We start from the raw sequence: 22,271 nt of genomic DNA on the forward strand, positions 1-22,271 counted from the left end.
CCCAATTCTGGGAGGGAGTGGGGGAAAGGCTGAAAACCTTTGTCCAGGGCCCATTGGTGGTGGGAGGCGACTTCACTATGGTCCTAGACCCATCCAGAGATAGGCAACGGGTGGGTCCACCAAACCCCAGACCCGCTGGAGACGCCTCAGCACGCTGCTTTCAGAGGGTAAATGAAGACCTGAACCTGGCGGATATACTACCTACCCCCCGGGCAGGGACTCCCTCTTTCTCGTACTATTCCTCTGCCTACAAAGCCTTCTCAAGGATAGACTATATCCTCGTGGACGTGGTACTCCGACCCCACATAGCGGGTTACAGGATAGACCCCGTCCCCTGGTCGGACCACGACTTGGTTAGGGTCACCCTAGCAGGGGACTGGTGTAGAGAACGGAGGGGACGTTGGAGATGCAACGACACCATCCTGAGGGACGAGGTACATGCCCAGACTGTCCTGGATGCCGTTACAGAGTTCTTCGAGCTCAATGACAATGGGGAGGTGGGGACGCACACCCTCTGGGACGCCTTTAAGGCGACCCTAAGAGGAGTGCTCATAAAAATAGGTTCCAGACAGAAGAGGGAAAGGGAAACCCAGGAGAGGATTTTGAGGGAAAAAATAGCTCATCTCCAACCGGGGGGCTCCCTGGTACGGACCCTGGAGCGAGACCGCGTGGCCGCCCTGGAGGACTATAGGCTCCAATTGAAGGATCTTCTCCTCCACAAAACGGAGAGGAACCTCCAAATGGTTAAACAAAAATATTACGAGAAGGGGGACAGGGCGGACAGGATCCTGGCCTGGAAATTGAGGGAGGTCCAGAGAAGCAGGATGGTGAAGGAGGTGAGGGATAGCAGGGGAATACTAGGCTGTGACACCCCCCACATAAGCGAAGCCTTCCGCCAATACTACAAATCACTATACGCCTCTGAATATGACGGCGGCGATGCCCAAATTGAGGATTTTCTCGGCTCCATACAGATACCGTCCCTTTCACGGGAACTGGCAGAGGGGCTGGAGGGTCGGGTGACCGAGGAGGAGGTGGAGAAGGCGATCAGCGGGATGAAGGTGGGGACCTCCCCGGGGGAAGATGGCTTCTCGGTCTATTTTTATAAGAGGTTCCGGTCCTCCCTGTCTCCCTATCTGGCGAGGGTCTTCAACATGGTTTTGGAAGGGGGCACCCTCCCCGACTCCATGATGGGTGCCATTATAGTGGTCCTCCCCAAGGAAGGTAAAGACCCGAGGGAATGCTCGTCCTACCGACCCATATCATTGCTCAACATCGATGTCAAAATCTTGGCCAAGGTGGTGGGTAGGCGAATGGAGGGGATAATGCAGAAGTTAGTCCATGGGGACCAGGTCGGGTTCATTAGGGGCAGACAGGGATCGGACAATATCCGCAAAACGATAGACTTGGTACATTTTGCCCAAAACTCAAATCTCAATGCTTGCATACTGTCCCTGGACTCGGAAAAAGCTTTCGGCAGAGTAGAGTGGAGATACATGATCCTCCTCCTCCAACGAATGGGCTTTGGGACACACATCCTGAGCTGGGTGGCTGCCCTCTATAGAGCCCCCACCGCAAGAGTCCAGGTGAATGGTGTGCTGTCAGAATCTTTCCCCCTCACCCGAGGGACTAGACAGGGCTGCCCCCTATCCCCCCTAATATATGTCCTCACAATGGAGGCCTTGGCCATAGCGGTCAGGTCCCACCCAGACATCAAGGGCATAAGAAGGGGAGAAGTGGAATTCAAACTCTCCCTGTTTGCCGATGACATCCTGGCATACCTGGTGGACCCGGGCTCTTCGCTTCCCCCCCCTCCTGTCCCTGGTCAGCTCATTCGGGCGTTTCTCAGGCCTGAAAATCAACACCGCTAAGTCTATCCTCCTTCCGATGCGCCTTGTGGACCCAGTACTAGACCCCGTGACCAGGTTTCACGGGATAGCTGTGGGCAAGAACACCATAAAATACCTGGGTGTCCTCCTCACTAGGGACTTATCAAAACTGGGGGCTTCCAATTACGAGCCCATGCTGTCCGAGATAGCCTCTGACTTGAGGAGATGGGGAGGAATGATCCTCTCGTGGTATGGTCGGATGACGGCAGTTAAAATGAACATTCTGCCCCGGCTTTTGTACCTCTTTACAGCCCTCCCTACCCGGGTACCCGCCCAAACCTTCATAGATCTGCACAAGGGGGTCCGAGATTTCATTTGGCAGGGGAAAACCCCACGGATTGGTAGGGCCACCCTAACGCTTCCAAGAGAGGAGGGGGGGATTTGGATTCCCAGATTTCCAATTGTACTATCACGCAGCACAACTGCGGGTCCTCCTAGAACATATGAAGGAAGGCTTGCGAACATACTGGTCATATTTGGAGGACATGGATGTCCACCCCCTTAAAGTCCGCAACCTCTTGTGGGCCCCCCGCAAATCCATACCGAAACAAGTACTATCTCACCCGACCCTGGGCGTTCTCTGGGACGTCTGGAGGGAGTGCCCCCGAACAGCCCATCTTTCCTCCTGGCCGTCCCCCATGACCTCCTTGTGGGGGCCCCCCCTGAAACTGGGCAGTAGAGGGTTCGGACAATCCCAGCGTTAGTCCGATGCGGGACTGATGGGCGGGCCAGCTGTTCAAGGAGGGTGAATTCTTGAGTTACGAGGACCGCCGGGAGGGACTGGGAGGCGCGACCCTCTCCATTTTTTAATACCTCCGGCTTAAGGGTATCCTCAACGATCCTGCATGGGGCCCAAATCTGCGGAGGCAACTAACTCCCTTCGAGAAACTCCTTGACTTAGCAACCTCCAGAAAGGGAGCGGTCTCCAGTATATACACAGTCCTAAACACCCATGACCTTCAGGCTAGGAGGGGCTTCAGGGGGTTTTGGAATGATCTGGCGGGGGAGGAGATATCAGAGAATGCCTGGGCTCGTATTTTTAAGATATCGTTTCATGGCAATCTTTTCACTGCGGATATGGAACATAACTTTAAGATCCTGCAGAGGTGGCACAGGGACCCGGCAAAACTCTCGAAAATGTTCGCAGGGGTATCACCAGAATGCCCGAGGGGCTGTGGCCAGATCGGGTCTAGAGGTCACATGTGGTGGCTATGTCCGAAGGTGCAGACCTACTGGGAATCAGTGAGGGACTGGATAGCGGAGGTAACGGAGGTCCCTCTGCCCCTCGGCCCGTTGACAATGCTGCTGGGCCTCCCCCCGGAGGATGCGGAAATACACCGGTACCCAAGGATGTGGGAATCTATGTTGAGAGCGGGCAGAGTGGCCCTAGCCCAGAGGTGGAAGAGCCCGGAAACCCCTTCCAAAGAAGATTGGATGAAAAAACTTAAGAATATGTTTTTGATGGACAAATTGACCGCCCTGGTAAACAGGGACTCATGCTCATTCCTTGCTGACTGGTATGGGGTCCAGCAGACATGGGGATGGGATGTACATTAGTTCTGAGATCGTTCCCCCGGACAGTCGGGGCGGGGTCGCCTCCAAGAAAGACAGCTCCCAGCAGGGGGTCCCCGCGGCCCGGGACGACGTCGGCCTCAAGCCAGCAAGGGAGTTGGTCACACGTCGCTGTGCTCTAAAGAACTAGAAAAAGATGTGAAAGTTTGGTCTCTTTACTGTTGTCGTGTTTGGTTTGGACAAGGGGCAGGGTGGAGGGGGGATTGGGGGTACTGTGATACCCTTTTTTCTACTTTTTGATCTTCAAAATGCCAATAAAAACTAAAGTAAAAAAAAAATTAAAAAAAAATAAAGTCGACACCTAACGCCAGATAATGAGTCCCTATCAGACAAACCTGAGGAGACCTAATGGAAATCCAATGTTCAGGTAGCAGTGACTGGAAAAAAAAGAAAAAAAAAGGAAAAATCTCTTGATACAAGCGAGCACTGTGTGATCAGACACTGGAGTCAGAAACATTGCCCTATCAACGTTTCGGCACTCTAATTGCAAAAAACGGAGGGGGGAAAGGGGAGTTGTTTTTTCTTTTTCTTTTTGAGTATCAGGAAATGCACCTTCATTGAGAACTGAGATAACTGTATGACACTGAACGAATTGTGTCAACCGGTGCATTATTTTGTATGTATCTTGATTTTTCTTTATTGTTCTTTCTTGTTTCTTTTTTTTGTTGTATATGATAAAACCAATAAAAGCAAATAAAAAAATAAAAAAAAATTGAAATCGGAGGAGCGCCCAGAGATTCCACAAGACTATCATAGTCTCTGAATTCACTCTGCCTAAATAACTGGGCTGCACGCTCCAATCCCCTGTCCGACCATCTCTGAGTCCCCCGTAAGTCTCTGTTACCCAAGTCAAAAGGGGGTGCCCACACCGAGGATAGGGGGGAGGGCCAAGAAGAAAGTGACGCATTCCCCCCATCATTCTTCCACAGCGACCACAACACTGACAAAGTGGGGTGTATTTTTACTGCTTTAGGAAGGGGGGATCCCACCGCCCACAGAAGGTCTCTCACTTTTCTGGGATGTGCATGGACATCCTCAATATATGACCAGTACGTTCTCATCTCATCCCTTAAGTGCTCCAGGAACACCCTCAACTGAGCCGCCTTATGGTATCGACGAAAATCAGGCAGCCCAAAGTCCCTGAACGAACGAGGGAGAGTCAAAGTATCGTATCTAACCCTCGGTTTCTTTCCCCTCCAGATAAAGCGAACCACCTCCGACTGAAGAGCTTTAAAGAATGACTCTAGGATAATAACCGGGAGGGAGGAAAACAAGTAAAGCAGACGGGGAAGCACGTTCATCTTGATCGACACCATACGGCCGAACCAAGATAGCGTCAAGGGGGACAAGCGCCGGATATCGTTGACCTCATTAAGCTTTGTTAGATCCCTCGGGATCAAAACCCCCAAATACTGCGTTGCCTCCCGCTCGACTCTGATACCCTCCCAAGTGGCCCCCCCACCTCCGAGCCAGAGCTGCCCATAGGCATCAAACACGATTTCGTACGGTTAATTCTCAACCCAGAGAAGGAACCAAAAGTGCTAATTAGATTGAAGAGACTCGGAAGCGACTGCCTGAGATTAGTTACATACACCAGAAGGTCATCAGCAAACAGTGAGAGTTTAAACTCCAGCTCGCCACACCTGACCCTTGCTATACCCCGATGCTCTCTAACCGCTATCACTAGGGGCTCAATCGCCAGAGCATAAAGCAGCGGTGAAACCGGACAACCCTGGCAGGTTCCTCGGGAAAGAAAAAATGGAGACTTGGTCACGCCATTGACTGCCACCTTGGCCGAGGGGCCATTATACAGAGTTGCTATCCGTTTCCGAAATCTAGCCCCTAGACCCATTTTCACTAAAACCTTGCTCAGGTAAGCCCACTCAACCCAGTCAAAGGCTTTTTCCCCCAGTCCAGAGATAAGAGATAAGCCTCCACCCCGGTAAGAGCCACTTCATGCATCAACCAGAGTGACTTCCTAATATTGTCACTTCCCTGCCTCCCCGGTACAAAACCCACCTGGTCGCCATGCACTAGGACAGGGAGATGAATCGCTAACCTGTTCGCCAAGAGCTTAGCTAAAATCTTCACGTCCATATTAAGCAAGGAAATGGGACGGTACGACTGACAACTTCTAGGGTCCTTCCCTTCCTTAGGAATTACAACAATACGGGCCGAAAGCATGGATGGGGGAAGATGCCCCGAGTCCAGAACACCATTAAACAATTTAGCTAGGAAAGGGGCCAAAGCACCCCGAAATGTTTTATAAAAAAAACAGTAAACCCATCATCCCACGGGGCTTTCCCTGATTTCATAGCACCTATAGTGTCTATCACCTCCTGGGGCAAAATAGGGCTCTCCGGGAGGGCGGCTTTCTTGGAAGGAAGGGAGGGAATCGGCAAAGCCTCTAAAAAATCGTCTATGTCCACCCCATCTCCATCATATTCGGATTTGTACAGGCTTTCATAATACCTCCAAAACCCGTCTGCTATCGCACAATCCTCTCGGCAGAGCATACCATCTGGCAAGGCAAGAGCCTCCACTCGCCTACTCTCCCTAAGCTCCCGGAGTCTCCATGCTAGAATTTTGTCAGCTTTTTCACCCTTCATATACTTCTGCTTAAGGAAGGACAGCTTCCTTTCGGTCTGCCCCACCAGGAGTGCAGCTAATTTCGCCTTTGAGCTGTTGGAGCTCGGCCACCTTACCTAGAAAGATCTGGGACCTTAATTTTCCCCTCGGCTGGATAGCCTCAATTTTATCCCTAAGAAGCTTTTCCTCTTTACCCCTCTCTCGCTTCCTCGCTGCCCCCAACCCAATAAGGACACCCCTGATCGTAGCCTTAAAGGCTTCGCAGACCCCCTCCAGGCCCATCTGCCCGTCATCGTTGAATTCAAAAAATTGAACAATAGAGGTCAGGACAGTCCCAGCTAGCTCCTTGTCTTTCAACAGGAAGTCATTGCATGTCCACTGCCTCGGCCCTGGGAGAACAATGGGAATCCCCAATTGAACCTTCACCATATCGTGGTCAGACCACAGAGTCACCTCCACACGAACCTCCAAGATTCGGTTATAAAGCGTCTTATCGACCAGGATATAGTCAATTCTAGAGAATGACGAATGGGGTTTCGAGAAAAAAGTGAAAAGGGGGTCAGGGCCTTCCTGCGCCGAGTGCGAGTCCCTAAGCCCTAATTCATTGTTGGTGCTCTGGAAGGAAGACGCAAGGCGCCTTTGCAGCTGGGAATCTACCACCAGGCGACTGGGCAACCTATCACACAAGTTATCAAGAGCCGTATTAAAATCCCCCCCACTACTAACGCACCTTCAGTAAAGGTGATAATTTTGAGCTTCATCTCCGACCAGAAGCAATCTGGGGCATCATTTGGCACATAAATGGAGATCAACGTGACGATGATTCCTCTTCAGTCTCCCTTGACCATTACAAAACGGCCCCCTGGATCACAAACCTGGGCTCGAAGAGAGAAATGGGCCTTCTGGGAGATCACAATCGCCACCCCTCTCTTCTTGAACTTGGAGGATGCATGCAAGACTGTATGGACCTTGCCTTCAAAGCAGGTTCTACTCCCTTCACCCAGTGTGTCCCTTGAAGAAACAAAATGTCAAGTTTCAACCTATTGGACTCCTTTGCCACCAAAGACCTTTTATATGGGGAACTAAGGCCCCGCACATTAAACGAGCCCAGCGCCAGTGAGAAATCACTTTCACCCATTTGGAAATGTAAGTCTAGGGATTGGTCCCTGTAAAATCAAACTCTCTGCAAAAAACTTACTGATGACTCTCCAGTAACTCCCCCAAGCAAAAGCAACAACAGTAACCAGAAACACCCCAAACCGTTTGAAACCAAACAGACCCCCATGGCCTGCTGAAAACCCATCCCCAGAACCTCCACCCCCTGCTTTACCGAGCGTCCAGCCTGACAGCAACATCCAACCGCAGCCACACCAGGCCACCAATGGTCGCCTCCACCCGGGCCGCCCATGAGTGAAAAAGTATCACACCATTTTGAGCCCCCCCCCGCATGCAGTGCACGAACCCACACCCTCAACAACCCTCATTCACCTTCACATTTTCCACTCTTGTTTATGCCACCCTCTTCTAGGCATAACTAACGCCAAAGAGCCCCAAGAACCCCCAGGACTCCTTCCCCCCCAGAAAATGGTGTATTCCAGGAACACCTAAGAGCACCATATAGGAAACAACCTTCCCAAATAAATTAAGAGGCAGGCTGACTCAGAGAAAGTGGTGTCACCCTTCTAAATTTCCTATGACCTCAAACATGGCGCCTCTCCACAAAACGGGAGGGCTTCCGCTGTTCAGAATTTTTTCCAGGTCCATCTGAAGTTCCAGCGCCCTCGGCTGAATCCCCCAAGAGTTCACCAGTCACCATCTGTATGTCATCTTCCGTAACAAGGGAGTACTTATAACCTTCAACTTCAAATGCGAGAGAAAAGGGATGACCCCATCTGTATCGCACTCCCTTAGACTGCAACCATTTAGTCAGAGGGCCACAAAGTCTCCGGCACGCTAAAGTAAATGCCGACAGATCCTAGTAGATCATTATTTTAGAACTCTCCCAGGCAATGTGCCCCTTCATCCGGGCTAAGTCCAAAATCTTATCCTTCTCAGAGAAATAGTGGAACTTTACAAGGACTGATCTAGGGGCGCCAGCACGGCCTCCTGCTCTATGAGCTCTGTCTATTGTCGACTCACTAATATTACCGCCATCAAAGAGTTTACTTATAATTGCTTTGACTGCTCTCATGATGTCAGACTGCGTTTCCCCGTCCTGCTCCGGGATACCTAAAAATCTTAGGTTATAGCGCCGCTCTCTATTTTCCAGATCATCCAATTTAAGAGAGACATTCTCCTCCCGTCTCTCCAGCTCCGCTAGGCGCATATCGAACTGGGTTTCGAAGAGATCAGATGACGTTTGATTGGCCTCCAAAACTTGGTTCCGATCATCAACCGCGTCTAGCTTCTTGCCCAAGGAGTCAAGTCTCTTGCTGATGTCTGCTCCGAAGCCTCTTATCTCCTCCAATAGAGCAGCCATGTTCTGACTCATCGTTTGCACCTCCTTAGCTTCCGACTGAGAAGCAGGTCGTGTTTCGCTCATATCCATTCTGTACACGGGGGAGCGCCGGAACCTCCGCAAACATTGAGACCAGTCCATCAGAAGTGGGGAAAATGGTAATGAAAAGCAGCAGCTCCGAGCAGCGGGCAGGTGGCCAGGCACAAGAAGACACACGGCTGGGCAGACCCCTAGGCAATCACTGTGGCAGACCCTCCGCTCGGAACGAACGGCGGCTCCACCCCAATGCCAGTACTCCCGGAGCCTCATGCAGAACCTCACTCCAGCCGAATCAGGAGGACAACCGGGGCTAGCAGAGACAGGTGTCGTTGGGGCCCCAGAGTGGGTCCCAGCCGTGCTACCCCCAGCGAAGGGGACCAGGGAACTTGAAGATTCTCTCTTCGCCTCCGAAAAAGAGCTTGCCCCAAGCCACCACAGAAGACCAGGCCCGGATAAAGGAGCTCTCCAGCAGGACAACACCACAATGAGAGAACTTATCCAGCCCCCAAGCAGAGGTGGGCCGCCACCCCAGACAGCGCACCCTGCACCGGGCCCGCTCCCCCAAGGCACCAGAACGACACTGCCCGGCAGGGGAGTTGCTAGGTCTGGAAAAGACCCGGGCTATGCTGATGTCGGAACTGTTGGGACTGGGGGCTAGTTAGTCTTTTGGCTGTAGCTCCTGAGATTATATCCGGGGATACAACCAAAAGATCAGGGGCTATAGCCCCCCCCTAGCAACGCCTCTGCTGCCCCGGACTGCGAGCAGCCCAGAGGTACCGCCTCAGCCACCCCGACCACAGTCTCCCAAGGCACCTTTACACCACCGGGGGGGACAAGCGCTTCTCCTACACGTCCAGAAGAAATGAAGCGAGCTGGCATGCAAACCAAGATCCAGGGGCAGAACCACCGTCAAAAGGCTTTCTCCAAGCCTCCTCCTCCAATGTGGGGGACTCCGAGGCGCCCGCCAACCAACACGCACCGCTCGGAGCACTAAACTCCTGGACAGCGCTGCCGTGGGTCGGCATCAACTCACCCCAGAGCGCCTCCTTACTGCTTCACGGCCAACTGGAGGGACAGGAGACCACCCACGGCCCCCGATCCACTGACAGGTAGGGCCCCCCCAGACACAGCTGCGTCCGCGCCGACGAGGCGGACAGCACCTCCCGGATTCTTACGGTAAAGCACACGATGGGGGAGCACCCAATTATCCAACTTGCACACCCTCGCCAACGAATCTTTGATGGAGGTGGGCCAGTACAGGATCCTCAGCCAACCCCCTCCCCTCGACTCGGGGCGCCGGCACACCTCCACTGAAGAGGGCCTGGGCGCTAAGGCAACAGCCGTCCATGCAGCAGCCGCACCTCCCCCACCGACCACTGGGGAGCGCGTTGCGGAGCTCCTCGGCGGGGACAGCCAGCTCCCAGGCCTCGCTCACCAACACAGAGTCCTCGCACAGGAATAACGGCACCTCCGGGTGCCAAAAAAGCGCACAGCTGGTGCTCGGGGCTAGCAGAAACTCGGAGTGGGGGTCACAACACCAATGTCGGCATGCTGGGAGGGCCCAAACTCACAATTCTAGGCACCCCAAGATGGACACTGGCTGGGGAGCGTCAACACATCACGGCGCCCCCTGGTGGCCCAGGAAGCTAATTCTTGACAGTTCATTTAACAGTAGTTTCTCATCTAGGATATCAGTTCCTCATAGCCGATTACCCACTACCCTGCATAATGAACTACTCTGACTGCGTTTCAAAAGATGAGGAATCTATGTAAGACAAATCATAATTTCAATGGTATTGGTATTATTTATTTGTAAAGCGCCTGTACACAAAGCAAGTGTTTCAAAGCGCTCAAGGAGGGAGGGAACAAGGGGAAAAAACAACAGTCATTCAGAGCCCTTGAATTTCTGAATGATACAAGTCTGCACTAGGGAGAGTAAGTGCATGGCACAAGTGCATATAGTACAATTAACAGTGTAGATAACAGCAAATAGGTCTGACAACGATTCTGCAGTTTTTCCAAGTGCATTGAGGCGCGACCATGCAAGGAGGGGAAAACAAGGGAAAAACAGGTAGACTATCTTCACGGCATGGTACATTCAGATTATGCAAGTGCGCAGACATGTGCAGGAGAGGGAGGGACAAGTGCAAGGGGTGCTGAGGGGGGAACCAGGTGAGCCCAGTCAGTCAGAGCTGGGGTAAGTGCTGAGAGATGCCACTCTCATGGGTCTATTGACCAAGTGCAGTAACAATGAGGCAAGTGCGAGAGGACTGGCGATGGTGCCAGGGACCTGTGAGACTCTGTGGTACACCAGGCGGCCAGTCAGTAGGCTGTGCGGAAAAGAAGAGAGAGAGGTTGGCGGTAGATAAGCTGAGGGCTTGTGAAGGACAGTATTTAGGTAGGCATCATTGTAGATAGGTAGGTCCCAGGCCCCAGAAAGCCTTGTGGACAATGCAGAGCATCCTGAACTTAATCCTTGCAGCCACAGGGTGCAAGTGGCGGGATTTCAACGCCAGAAAGATGCGGTCCCTGGGCTTGAGGCCAAGGATAAGTCCCGCAGTTCTGTTCTGGATGAGTTGCAGAGGGCGCAGAGCAGAGGCAGGAAGGTTGAGAAAGAGGCTTTTGCAGTAGTCCAGCCTTGAGAGAACCACGGCTGTGGAGACAGTGAGCGACTGGGTAAGGTGAGAGAAGGAAGAGTACCTCTGAGCAGGTGTAGCTGCTAGTTGGACTTTTTAGAGATGTCCGAGATGCGAGTGGAGAAGGTGATTAATGTGCCTTCTGAGGGATATGATTTTGAGAGTATACCTGTGACAGAATGCCATATTTTAGGGTGATATAGCGTCGCCTTTTTTAATTTGTAAGGCAAAATGATGCTGGTAGATCAATCTCTGAAAGTGAGGTCTGCTAATCGGATTCTGGTTGCAAAACACGGAATATAAGCTAGGTCTGGTTTTGACATGGCGGTCACTGGGATTCAACAATTCTACTGGCCAAAACCCATTGGTGTCATACTATTGTCACCTTAGTTGCTAATGACTCGCTGACGGGCCCTTCTGTGCATCAGGGCCGGGGAACCGGGTCTCACCCAGTAACAACCTTTTGGCCCGAGTCCAGGAAACCCCCTTTTGATCTCTCTAGGAAGGCTTGGCATCTTCCCTAGAAGACAGAAAACCTCCCTGTGGCTATGTTGCTTTGTGGTGGGCCCTAGCAGGACAATGGAGAGAGCTCACACCAGGGTGGTAATTAACAAGGACTGTTATATGCAGGCAGACAGAGAGGGCACAGTTAGAGTAGCCAGTTGACAAGCCTCAGTCTACAGCAGGGACCCATCATCTTGTATTCTCCCAGGGCTCTCACACTTCCTGTGCCGCCTCTTCACTTGCAGCAGGCAAAGCACTCAGGGTATATCACCACGCAAAAGACTCAACAGCAGCTAGGGCTGGACACTGTTCAGAAAAAGCTGGAAGAGAACCAATACTTTAAGGGAGTGTTCATCTCTGTTAAATCATCTATGGACTACTGAAGGATCATTCCAGGAAATGTGTGGTGGAATACAGTCTGCTATGAAGTTCTCTTCCATGCAAGTGAACATAAAAATCTCCAGGAAAATGGCAAGTCTTTTCCCTCAACCATCCAAGAGGAACTTTCGTGGCAATCTGCTGGTTGGACAAGGCCTCCTGCATGCGAAGACCACTTGTACAGACCAACCTGCTCACCATAGATGGCAGTCCCTGCAAGTGTTCTCTAAATACCTTCATGGCTGGGAAGCACACAACAAACTATCTGCTTTGCCCCTGGATACCTTGCACGGGGTACCTGAGCAACCAGAAATCAAGAACCAGATTTGGGCACGGTTTGCCCACTTTGATCTGTTATCAAGCCAGCTCGACCACCTTAAAATGCGTTTCAAACCACTTCAAACCCAACGTTTCCCACTGCACAACCTCTGAAATCAAGGTTTCGGACTGCAGAGACTCTCCAAGGACTGGACTCCGTTCGCCATATGATAGTGGTCCCAGCGTCTCTGCTCTACGCTAACTTCTGCTTCTGCTGCCATATGTAGGCGTCACAAATACTCCACCTCCTGGTATTGCTCTTCTTCATGGAATGCACCTGGGGTGTGGTGGGCTTTTATGCCTCCCACTCTCCTTTGGGTGTGGGCGGGACTTGAGTCCACAATGTCAAAATCAGTTTTCTCCACAACTTCAATTTTACAGTATGCCATCAGAAGGATAGGGTCTCTGGGGAAGTTATAACACAGGAATTTCCTCATTCTTCTCGACCTGTTCCCCCCCCCACCCCCCACAAGTGATCCTCGAGCAGAACACCAAACTCAGGGTCAGGATCAGGAAGTGTCTGCCTTTCCTTGGCCATATGCGAGGGGTCCCAGGTTGGAGTTTCTGGGGGAATCACCTCGGATTCATCACAACACGTACGAGTTAAAGGACAACTGGAAACTGTGCGCCCATGACAGAAACAGTCAAAGTTGCAGCTGTGGCAGTGTTAGCAGATTGAGGGAATCGGACTGCAACTGGAGCTTTTCCAAAAGCTGAGAAATCTGTGAGAGGAGGAAGATCGCATCCATCATAAATAACATGTTATGTTAACAAACTTCAGTACTATGCAAATCAAAAAAAAAGTGGCCTTACAGGGCCAGGGCATGTCCAGAAAGCAATGTGACAAAGGCAAGTAATTTGTTCTTCCATATTATGACTAGATTTAATTAAGGCCCTTCCTTGTGGCTTGTCAAACCGGACATGGTTGGTGAAAATTTGTTTCGCTGATCATTTGTTATAAAACATGCAACTAAAATTCAAAATCCGTTTCTGCACCTCAAGATGATGGTCTTACCTGCAAATGTTTTTACACTGCGAAGACGTTCTTCATCAACATAGAGAAAAAGTGGTTGCGGTGCACTGTCTTTGGCATTATTATTCCTACTTGGTACATAGCCTGCTTTTCCCTAAAAAAAAAAAAAAAAAAAGAAGGATGAGAATGCTGAAGACAATATTACATATAGCTTTAATACACATATGTCAAAAGAATGTTTTAAAAACTGAAGTCTGTAAGGTTGTTCAGAATAAAGACATAGTTGAACACCACTGTTGCACTTATCTTATATATGAAATATTATTCATAATGTTCATTTATCTTACGCACCATTAAGACTGTGCCGGATTGTACACAATCAGAAATTCTAATAAACTTGTAAGAAGACACTAAAAACAACTCTAGGGTAAGCACTTGGACCTTAGAGTCATCTGTAGACTATCTACAGACTCAAATTCGGGCAAGGTTGATTGAGTCAGGTTTCATAGCTGAACTAGATCATTTTTCTGCTGCAATCATCTATCTTGGTCATTACCAGCTCACCCACAATCCCTCCTCTTGTGCTGGGTCCTCTTCCCCCAGCATGACCGCCTTACCTTTCACCTACCACCCCCCAACCTACAAACTTCCAACTGCTTGGCCCACTCCTTACTTTACCGGACGCCGCGCCACTCCCTGGGCCTATGCACATATGCACTGCAAGCACACATGCACTCATTTCCGCCATATGGCAAAGGTGGCCTATTGGGAAAACAAATTCAATGAAAATGGGCAGTTCGAGCTGGACTTGCATAATCCTATTTAATGCATAATCCAGAGTGAGTGCTGCACCAAGTTTGAAATATTGTTACTCAAAAATACTGTTTTGATACCAGGATATCTACCATAGAGGGCACAGTGAATTTCAACTGTTGGAAAGCTGGGACCTCTAGTTTGTCATCGGTCACAGTTCTATTCTAGAATTAGCTCACTATGTTAACCGAATACCAAACTCTACCTGTTCTGGAACAGTTACCAACTCCTTGTCAAATGGTCTCTGCATTCTGCTGAATAAACCAATGACAAGCCCACATATTTAACCCTCACCCAAGTGAATGCTTTTGAGAGCATACTTTTACCCCCCTAAAAAAAGGAATCTTTACTACTCACTGGTTTGCAGGATTTTTTCTGGCAGAAATGTATACATGGAGTAACTACAAATTGGAGTTTGAAGGCAGTTGCCTCCTGTTTATACCTCGGTATTATAACACATGTGTAAAAGAAGGCTAAGTAATTACAAAAGTTATTCCTGACGCTGAGTCCCTAGCACAAAGTTAAATGACCCTACATGTAAAAAATCTCGTATCGATTGTTAGATGGCCCTAGTGAGTGCTGCTGAGCCGACTACAAAAGATGTTGAGATCCTGACCCTATCCTCTCTATAACACTTTCCTAGTGTCTACAAGTGCACACAAAATGGAGGTCGGTATTTTGTTTTTAATCTTTCCGCCCCCACAGCGCGTGTCTTATCGTTAAAACAACAAAGGTCCTCAATGACAGTTAGTCACTAGAGGAATTTAAAAAACACTCTATTTCCTCACCACTATGCTATAGTGGAGATAGAGTATGTAGTGATAACTTCAACAATTTCTTTTTGCAACCCCTTTCTCTATATAGAAGGGTATTGGAGTCTGGGTTATCAACCAGTACTCTTAAACCAACAGTCAACCGGTTTCAGTGGGATTCTTGGCCGCTTTCTTCAGGACGAATACGTTTCTAATTTTAGTATTCTCAAAATGTCTTCAATGTTTTGAAGAGTTTAGGGGTGTCTTCCGTTGTCCAGAATGGGTATAATGGAAAAATCCCTGGTCCTATAAGAACAAAGTCAAGAAAAAACAAGTGGGACCGTTGTCAGTCTCGAAGTACTTTTAAAACCTTTTAAAACTATAGGCTAGGTGGTGTTTTCCTTACCTCTATCTGTCGAGGTACTAGATCGTGAATTAGTCCCGATATCTGTCTTCGACTTTCTGTTCGGGGAGGAAGGTGCTAAATCCTCTCTTCTCTCCCGGATTGTTCTCACTAGAATGAGAACATCGGTATCATTATAATACCGAGGTATAAACAGGAGGCAACTGCCTTCAAACTCCAATTTGTAGTTACTTTATCTTCTGGCGGCGTCAAAAACCGCGAGTTAGTGCACCAATAGGGCACTTTAAAAGATATAAAATAATCGAAAAGAAGAGATGTGGGCTATAGACTTAAGTACTTTTTAATTGACAATACACTTACGAGATGGCAGAAGCAACCTATTTGGCATTTGCAGAAGATCTAATAGAGGGAATTCTTGCTAACCCCTCTATACTTGGCGCAGAACAACAGGCCGCCATAGCGACAAAAGGTGATGACTGGAACGAACTGGAGGTATTGCGGAAAAAGCTAATCAGAACTGAACTCCATGGGGCCATCATGACGGAATACTTACGGGCACATATAGCCCCCAACGGACTGATTATTAGAATTGAACCCAGAATCTTTCTTGAGGAACTCAAATTTAGGAAGGATTGGAGTTTTATCTCCAACAAATGCACAAGGGACTGGATCATACTTATTATTAATACAGCAAAAACTGTGTCTGAGAGGTTGATGAATGAAATCATCACAAAGCAAGACGGTATAACAACAAAAATGATTGTGGGGGACTACCTCAAAAGTATGGCAGCCTTGGATGCAACAATAAAAGAGTTCAAAGATCTAAATCTCAATAAAAAAGTGATTAAACTCAAGAAGGACATTGCGTCATTGTCTCACGAAAAAAAGTATCCGTATACTACAGACGCATATTATGAAGAACAGGAGAGGAATGTAAATATACCAAACACAGGATCAATGAGGGGCAGACAACAAAGGAACAGACCGAGACCCGGCAACTGGAACTTTTCCAGTGGCAGTTCCGATGAGGACTCAGGCAGAACAGGTGGAAATGTCAGATTCGACAATCAGCAGAATAGAGGTGGAAACGCTCAGGGTTTTCAGGCCCCAAGAGGGCGCGGCAGAGCCAGAGGATGGTGGCCGGACCAATCACCCAGGGTCACCAGGAACAGAGGGAAAGGATGGTACCAACAGAACGCCATCCCACAGTACGATCCCTAATACCCGAAAAAGAATCTCTGGTGGTGAATCTATCAACTTTTATCCCTTCAAGTACACAATTGAATGTACTACAAAAGGGTCTTTCGTTTGTACCGACATCCCCACACGATCCATTTCAAACAAGAATTGAGATTACTCAATTGATGAGGAAAATATGGCTCAAACAATTCTTTGCTAAAAATACCCACACAGGACCAACAGATGTGACGGGATTACACAATAAATCCACGTATTATCCCCCACCACATACTATCAGTGTGGAATCCCAAACTTTTGAAAAATTGATCCTCAAAAAACTCGATGAGATTGAGGCAGAAGATACTCGTGGGGTGTTCCACAATATGACTAAAATGGAAAGTATAGCCTTAAAAGAACTAAAAACAAACGAAGATATAATCATAAAACCCGCAGATAAAGGGGGAGCCATCGTCATTATGAACAAAACGGACTATGACGGGATGGTAAATACCTTGATAAATGACCAGACCACATACAGAAAACTCGGAGGCGACCCTACTGAACGACTCAGAAAACTGATCAATCCGATTATTGAAGAAGCAGAGGCAGAAGGACATATAAGCACGAAAGAAGCAGCTTTTTTGACTCCACAATACCCCAGGCGACCTGCCTTCTATGCATTGCCTAAAATACACAAGGGCGTCATGCAAACTCCGGGACGTCCGATTGTTTCCGGAATCGGTTCCATTTTAGAACCCCTTTCGCAATTCACAGATTTCTTCCTTAGAGAAGAGGTGAGCAAAATGCGCTCTTACACAAAAGACACTACATCCATTCTTGTATATCTGAATAATCTTGTCCTGGAAAGTGAAAACATCTATATAGTAACCATGGATATTGAGTCACTATATTCGAAGATCCCTCAGGGGGAAACCTTGAGGGTCACTGAAAGTGTATTACAGACCAAAACACTGGACATGCCTGTTGCACTGATCATGCAATTGGCAGAAATAGCTTTGACTAAAAACTATTTCCTAAATAGAGACAGCTATTACGAACAAAAAGCTGGTACAGCAATGGGCGTGACATTCGCACCTACTCTAGCGAACCTATATGTTGCCAACTTTCAGGAAAACCACATATACCCAGAGACTAACCCCTTTGCCACCAACATTGTGAGCTGGCGTCGATATATTGACAACGTTTTTTTATTGTTTGATGGAGATAACACCACCCTGAATAACTTTATGGGTTGGATCAACGGACTAAATCCCTTCCTCAAATTCACCTACGAAGCAAGTAAAACAACAGCCACGTTTCTGGATTTGAATATCATGAGGACAGGTCAGACATTTGAAACTACGGTTTTTCAAAAACCAACCGATAGAAACTCCTTATTGGACTACAATAGTTTCCATCAAAGGTCATTAAAAGAGAATCTATCCTTTGGGCAGTTCCTCCGATTTAGGAGGAACTGCACCACGAGAACAGAGTATGATTCACAAGCAACAAGACTCTCCAACAACTTAAAAGAGAGAAACTATCCACATCGAATTGTTAATCAAGCGAAGAAGAGGGCGAGAAATATACCAAGAGAATTAACCCTCAATCAACATGACAAAAGAAAAAGAGACGACAATACAATTACAGCTGTATTTAGCCACTCTCCAATAATCAACCGCTTGAAAAAAGAAATTTGGAAGGCTTGGCACATACTGAACATCGAAGAAACACAATTACCTGAACCGCAGTTTGCGATAAGGAGGAGGAAAAATCTTAGAGATTCGTTGGTACAGACCTATAAAGAAATACCAGGTTCCATCAATACGAACACACTCTGGAACCAACCCAGACCACAGGGTCACACACCATGTGGAAATTGCACTGTGTGTAAATTCACACAACGCACAACAGCAATAGATATAGGTTTGAAGTATCCATGGGAACAGAGAAGCCTGACCAATTGCAATACAACAAATGTAGTGTATCTAATCCAGTGCCCTTGTAACAAGAAATATATTGGCATGACAACAAGGGCCATTAAGACACGTATAGTGGAGCATCGTTCTAACATCAGGACCCAAAAAAGAACTGCCCCACTGGTCGAACACTTCATAGAGAAACAGCATACTGAGAATGACTTGACATGGACCACCATAGAGAAAGTCAGATTACCCAAAAGAGGCGGGAATATAACAGCCCTCCTGTTAAAAAGAGAACAACAATGGATATACAAGACCCGCAGCCACCAGATAGGTCTAAATGAAGAGATCTGTTGGCAAACTCTGGCGGTCTTATAAATGATTTACAAGTAACAGCTAAGTGAATAGAAACACTCTAAAAAACCAGAAAAAAACCCTTCCCATATTTTGACAACAATCCACAATACGTGGTACATTTACAGAATTCACTTAATTTGAAATATCTGGACAATCAATATTACAGATCAATAAGGTGATTAGACATAATACACTTTGGCAACCGAGGCGATTCTAGTGGGTTCATCCACTTTATCTGCTATATGCTGAACACTAATACGCCACAGATATACACAAATTTCAAAAGGAATACATATATTGGCCACTGTGGAACTTCAAGTGGTCTGGCTATCCGCTATTATGCCCAGGCAGTTCTTTTGGAAACATTTACAGCCCTAACACGTTCATGAGAAACAGAAACGGCACCAAACTACAATTCCCAGGTGGTTCGGAGCCTTTTCTGAAGTTCACACGTGATCGCGCACACGTGACGCTGAGATATAAACAAACATCATCCAAGATGGCGCGATAACAGTACGCGCAACAAGAGGCGGTCACCACGATTGAATAGAGGTAAGCGTTCCCAAGTAGCGTTTTAAATACTTGCCTAGATTGTGACGATTAGACTCACAGGAGAGCCTGGAGTCCGTCCAGTGTTCGTTCGCTATGATTTACTAAAAAGAAAAAACCCTTCACAGAACGGACACGAAAAACAAACAGCAATATTGGAAGCGCTTCACGCTCCCTCAGATAGATTAAGCCAAACCGTCTGATAATTAAACTAACAAAATGCAGTGAATAGGGGAAGCGCTATCGAGAGTGACCGCACTATCAACAATAATGCATGTGAACTGTGATGAAAATAATGCACAGGTTATCTCTTGTACAACCAACAGAAGCTAGGTAACACTTTAACTCAGAACACATAGAAGGAGCACCAGGCTAACTTTATCAAGCCAGGGTGAAGCCGTTGAACATTGGTGGCATTAAACGTGCTTAAAAGTAGACTGTAGAATTTTACACAAATGATCTGATACCGATGTTCTCATTCTAGTGAGAACAATCCGGGAGAGAAGAGAGGATTTAGCACCTTCCTCCCCGAACAGAAAGTCGAAGACAGAGATCGGGACTAATTCACAATCTAGTACCTCGACAGATAGAGGTAAGGAAAACACCACCTAGCCTATAGTTTTAAAAGGTTTTAAAAGTACTTCGAGACTGACAACGGTCCCACTTGTTTTTTCTTGTCTTTGTCCTTATAGGACCAGGGATTTTTCCATTATACCCATTCTGGACAACAGAAGACACCCCTAAACTCTTCAAAACATTGAAGACATTTTGAGAATACTAAAATTAGAAAAGTATTCGTCCTGAAGAAAGCGGCCACCCAAGAATCCCGCTGAAACCAGTTGACTGTTGGTTTAAGAGTACTGGTTGATAACCCAGACTCCAATACCCTTCTATATAGAGAAAGGGGTTGCAAAAAGAAATTGTTGAAGTTATCACTACATACTCTATCTCCTCTATAGCATAGTGGTGAGGAAATAGAGTGTTTTTTAAATTCCTCTAGTGACTAACTGTCATTGAGGACCTTTGTTGTTTTAACGATAAGACACGCGCTGTGGGGGCGGAAAGATTAAAAACAAAATACCGACCTCCATTTTGTGTGCACTTGTAGACACTAGGAAAGTGTTATAGAGAGGATAGGGTCAGGATCTCAACATCTTTTGTAGTTGGCTCAGCAGCACTCACTAGGGCCATCTATCAATCGATACGAGATTTTTTACATGTAGGGTCATTTAACTTTGTGCTAGGGACTCAGCGTCAGAAATGTATACATGCCATCATTTTCAAAAACGAACAACTGATCGTGGTTTCAAGTTTAGTGCGTCCAAGATTTGTGGTTGGGGCCCCAGACATGAATTGACCAAGATAGCTGCATAGTCACTGACCTTCGGGGATCCATACCCATGCAGTCTACTCCGGAAAAAAACTCAGGTATGCAAAGGTGACGTCTGCTGCATCTCTGTGGCTCCAACCATTATCACTGAGATCTATTTTATATGCCGAGTCCAGAGACCTCAAAGCCCTCATACTGGCTGGCCATGCAGCAAGTGCCGGGTTTTGAGGACAGCAAACTGAATGTTGTGTGCCATGATCCATGCCTGACCTTGTGGCTTGAATCTGGACTGCACAGCATCACAGGAGGTATTTTGGCAACTCCTTGAACTGTGCCCATTTCATAATATGGCAGGGCAGTGTTGATACTGCACCTTAATGCGGGGAGGACAAAGGGCTAGGATGCTTTTCAACTCAAATATTCCACGTGCCAAGATAACAGTGCCTAATTTAGGCATTAAGATGGGCAGGATAAGGTAACTCAAAGTAAAGGGATAAATAATACTTCACAGGTCCATCCCTAAAGTTAGGCTTTGGGTCACAGGGCTCCTTTGTCAAAATAACCAAAGACAGTCATTTCCCTCTTTACACCAAAGGGCTTCACTATAAAAAATGTCAAATTCCCAAAGTTCAACCTAAATCCAAAGTTTATGAACACTGAGCGCACGCTTGAATTTTGTGCTTTTTGGTGCCTCTTTTCTGACACCTGTTCAGCTTCTCTTCCATCTCGCCATGACTTTGCTCTACTCTCTGCGGATGATGCTCTCTCTTCCCTTTCCTCTTCCATCTCCACTGCCCTAGATCAACTCTACCCTCTTTCTCTCTTTCGTCCTACTCAGAAGCCTTCTCAACCCTGGCTTACCTCCCATCTCTCTTCTATGCGGCGCCTTCTCCGGCGGTTAGAGAGACTCTGGCTCAAATCTCCCTCGCTATCTAATCAAACCTCTTACTTTTCTTACCATGCACTTTACAACTCCTGTCTTGCAGCAGCCAAATCCTCCTACTACTCTAACCTTCTCCAGTCTCAAGCCTCCCACCCTCGTTGGATTTTCCAAACCCTCTCCCGTCTTCTCTCTCCTCCTACTCCTGATCCCTCAACTAATTCCACACTCTCTCCTTCTGACTTTGCCAACTTCTTCTCCTCCAAAATCCTCACTCTCCAGCAAAAAATTAACTCACTTTCTGACTCCCCTTCTCCTCCTCCCCCCTCTCCTCCCTCTTCTACTATGTCCATCTTCTCTCCTGTTTCCCATTCTGAAGTCTCCTCCCTTCTTTCCAAAGCCCACCCCAGGTCCGCCCCCTCTGACCCTCTCCCCTCCGTTCTTATCCCCAAGATCTACCCTCTTCTTATCCCTTACCTTACCACCTTCTTCAACTCTTGCCTCTCCTCATCAATCTTTCCCTCTGCGTTCAAACATGCAACGATTATTCCTATTCTAAAGAAGCCTTCTGCTGATCCACTGCTCACTGCTAACTACAGACCTATTTCTCTTCTACCTTTCCTCTCTAAGCTTCTTGAGCACCTTGCCTACTCTCAACTCTCATCCTTTGTTACTTCTTCCTCTCTCCTTCCTCCCTTCCAATCTGGCTTCCGTCCCAAACATTCCACTCAAACTGCTCTCACCTCTATCCTTAACTCACTCCTCTCTG

At 47.8% G+C, this 22,271-nt stretch overlaps 1 protein-coding gene across 1 annotated transcript in view; it reads right to left on the bottom strand.

The window, feature by feature from the left end:
• The window catches only part of LOC138513547 (poly(U)-specific endoribonuclease-like), a 524,415-nt gene that overhangs the window by 340,652 nt on the left and 161,492 nt on the right, over nucleotides 1–22,271 (bottom strand). Inside the window, exon 3 of the mRNA XM_069628493.1 lies at nucleotides 13,399–13,510. Coding sequence (XP_069484594.1) covers nucleotides 13,399–13,510 — 112 coding nt within the window. The remainder of the gene's footprint in view (nucleotides 1–13,398; nucleotides 13,511–22,271) is intronic.

Source organism: Ambystoma mexicanum, chromosome 12, assembly GCF_040938575.1.
Source record: "Ambystoma mexicanum isolate Mex_15411 chromosome 12, UKY_AmexF1_1, whole genome shotgun sequence".
Lineage (NCBI taxonomy): Eukaryota > Metazoa > Chordata > Amphibia > Caudata > Ambystomatidae > Ambystoma > Ambystoma mexicanum.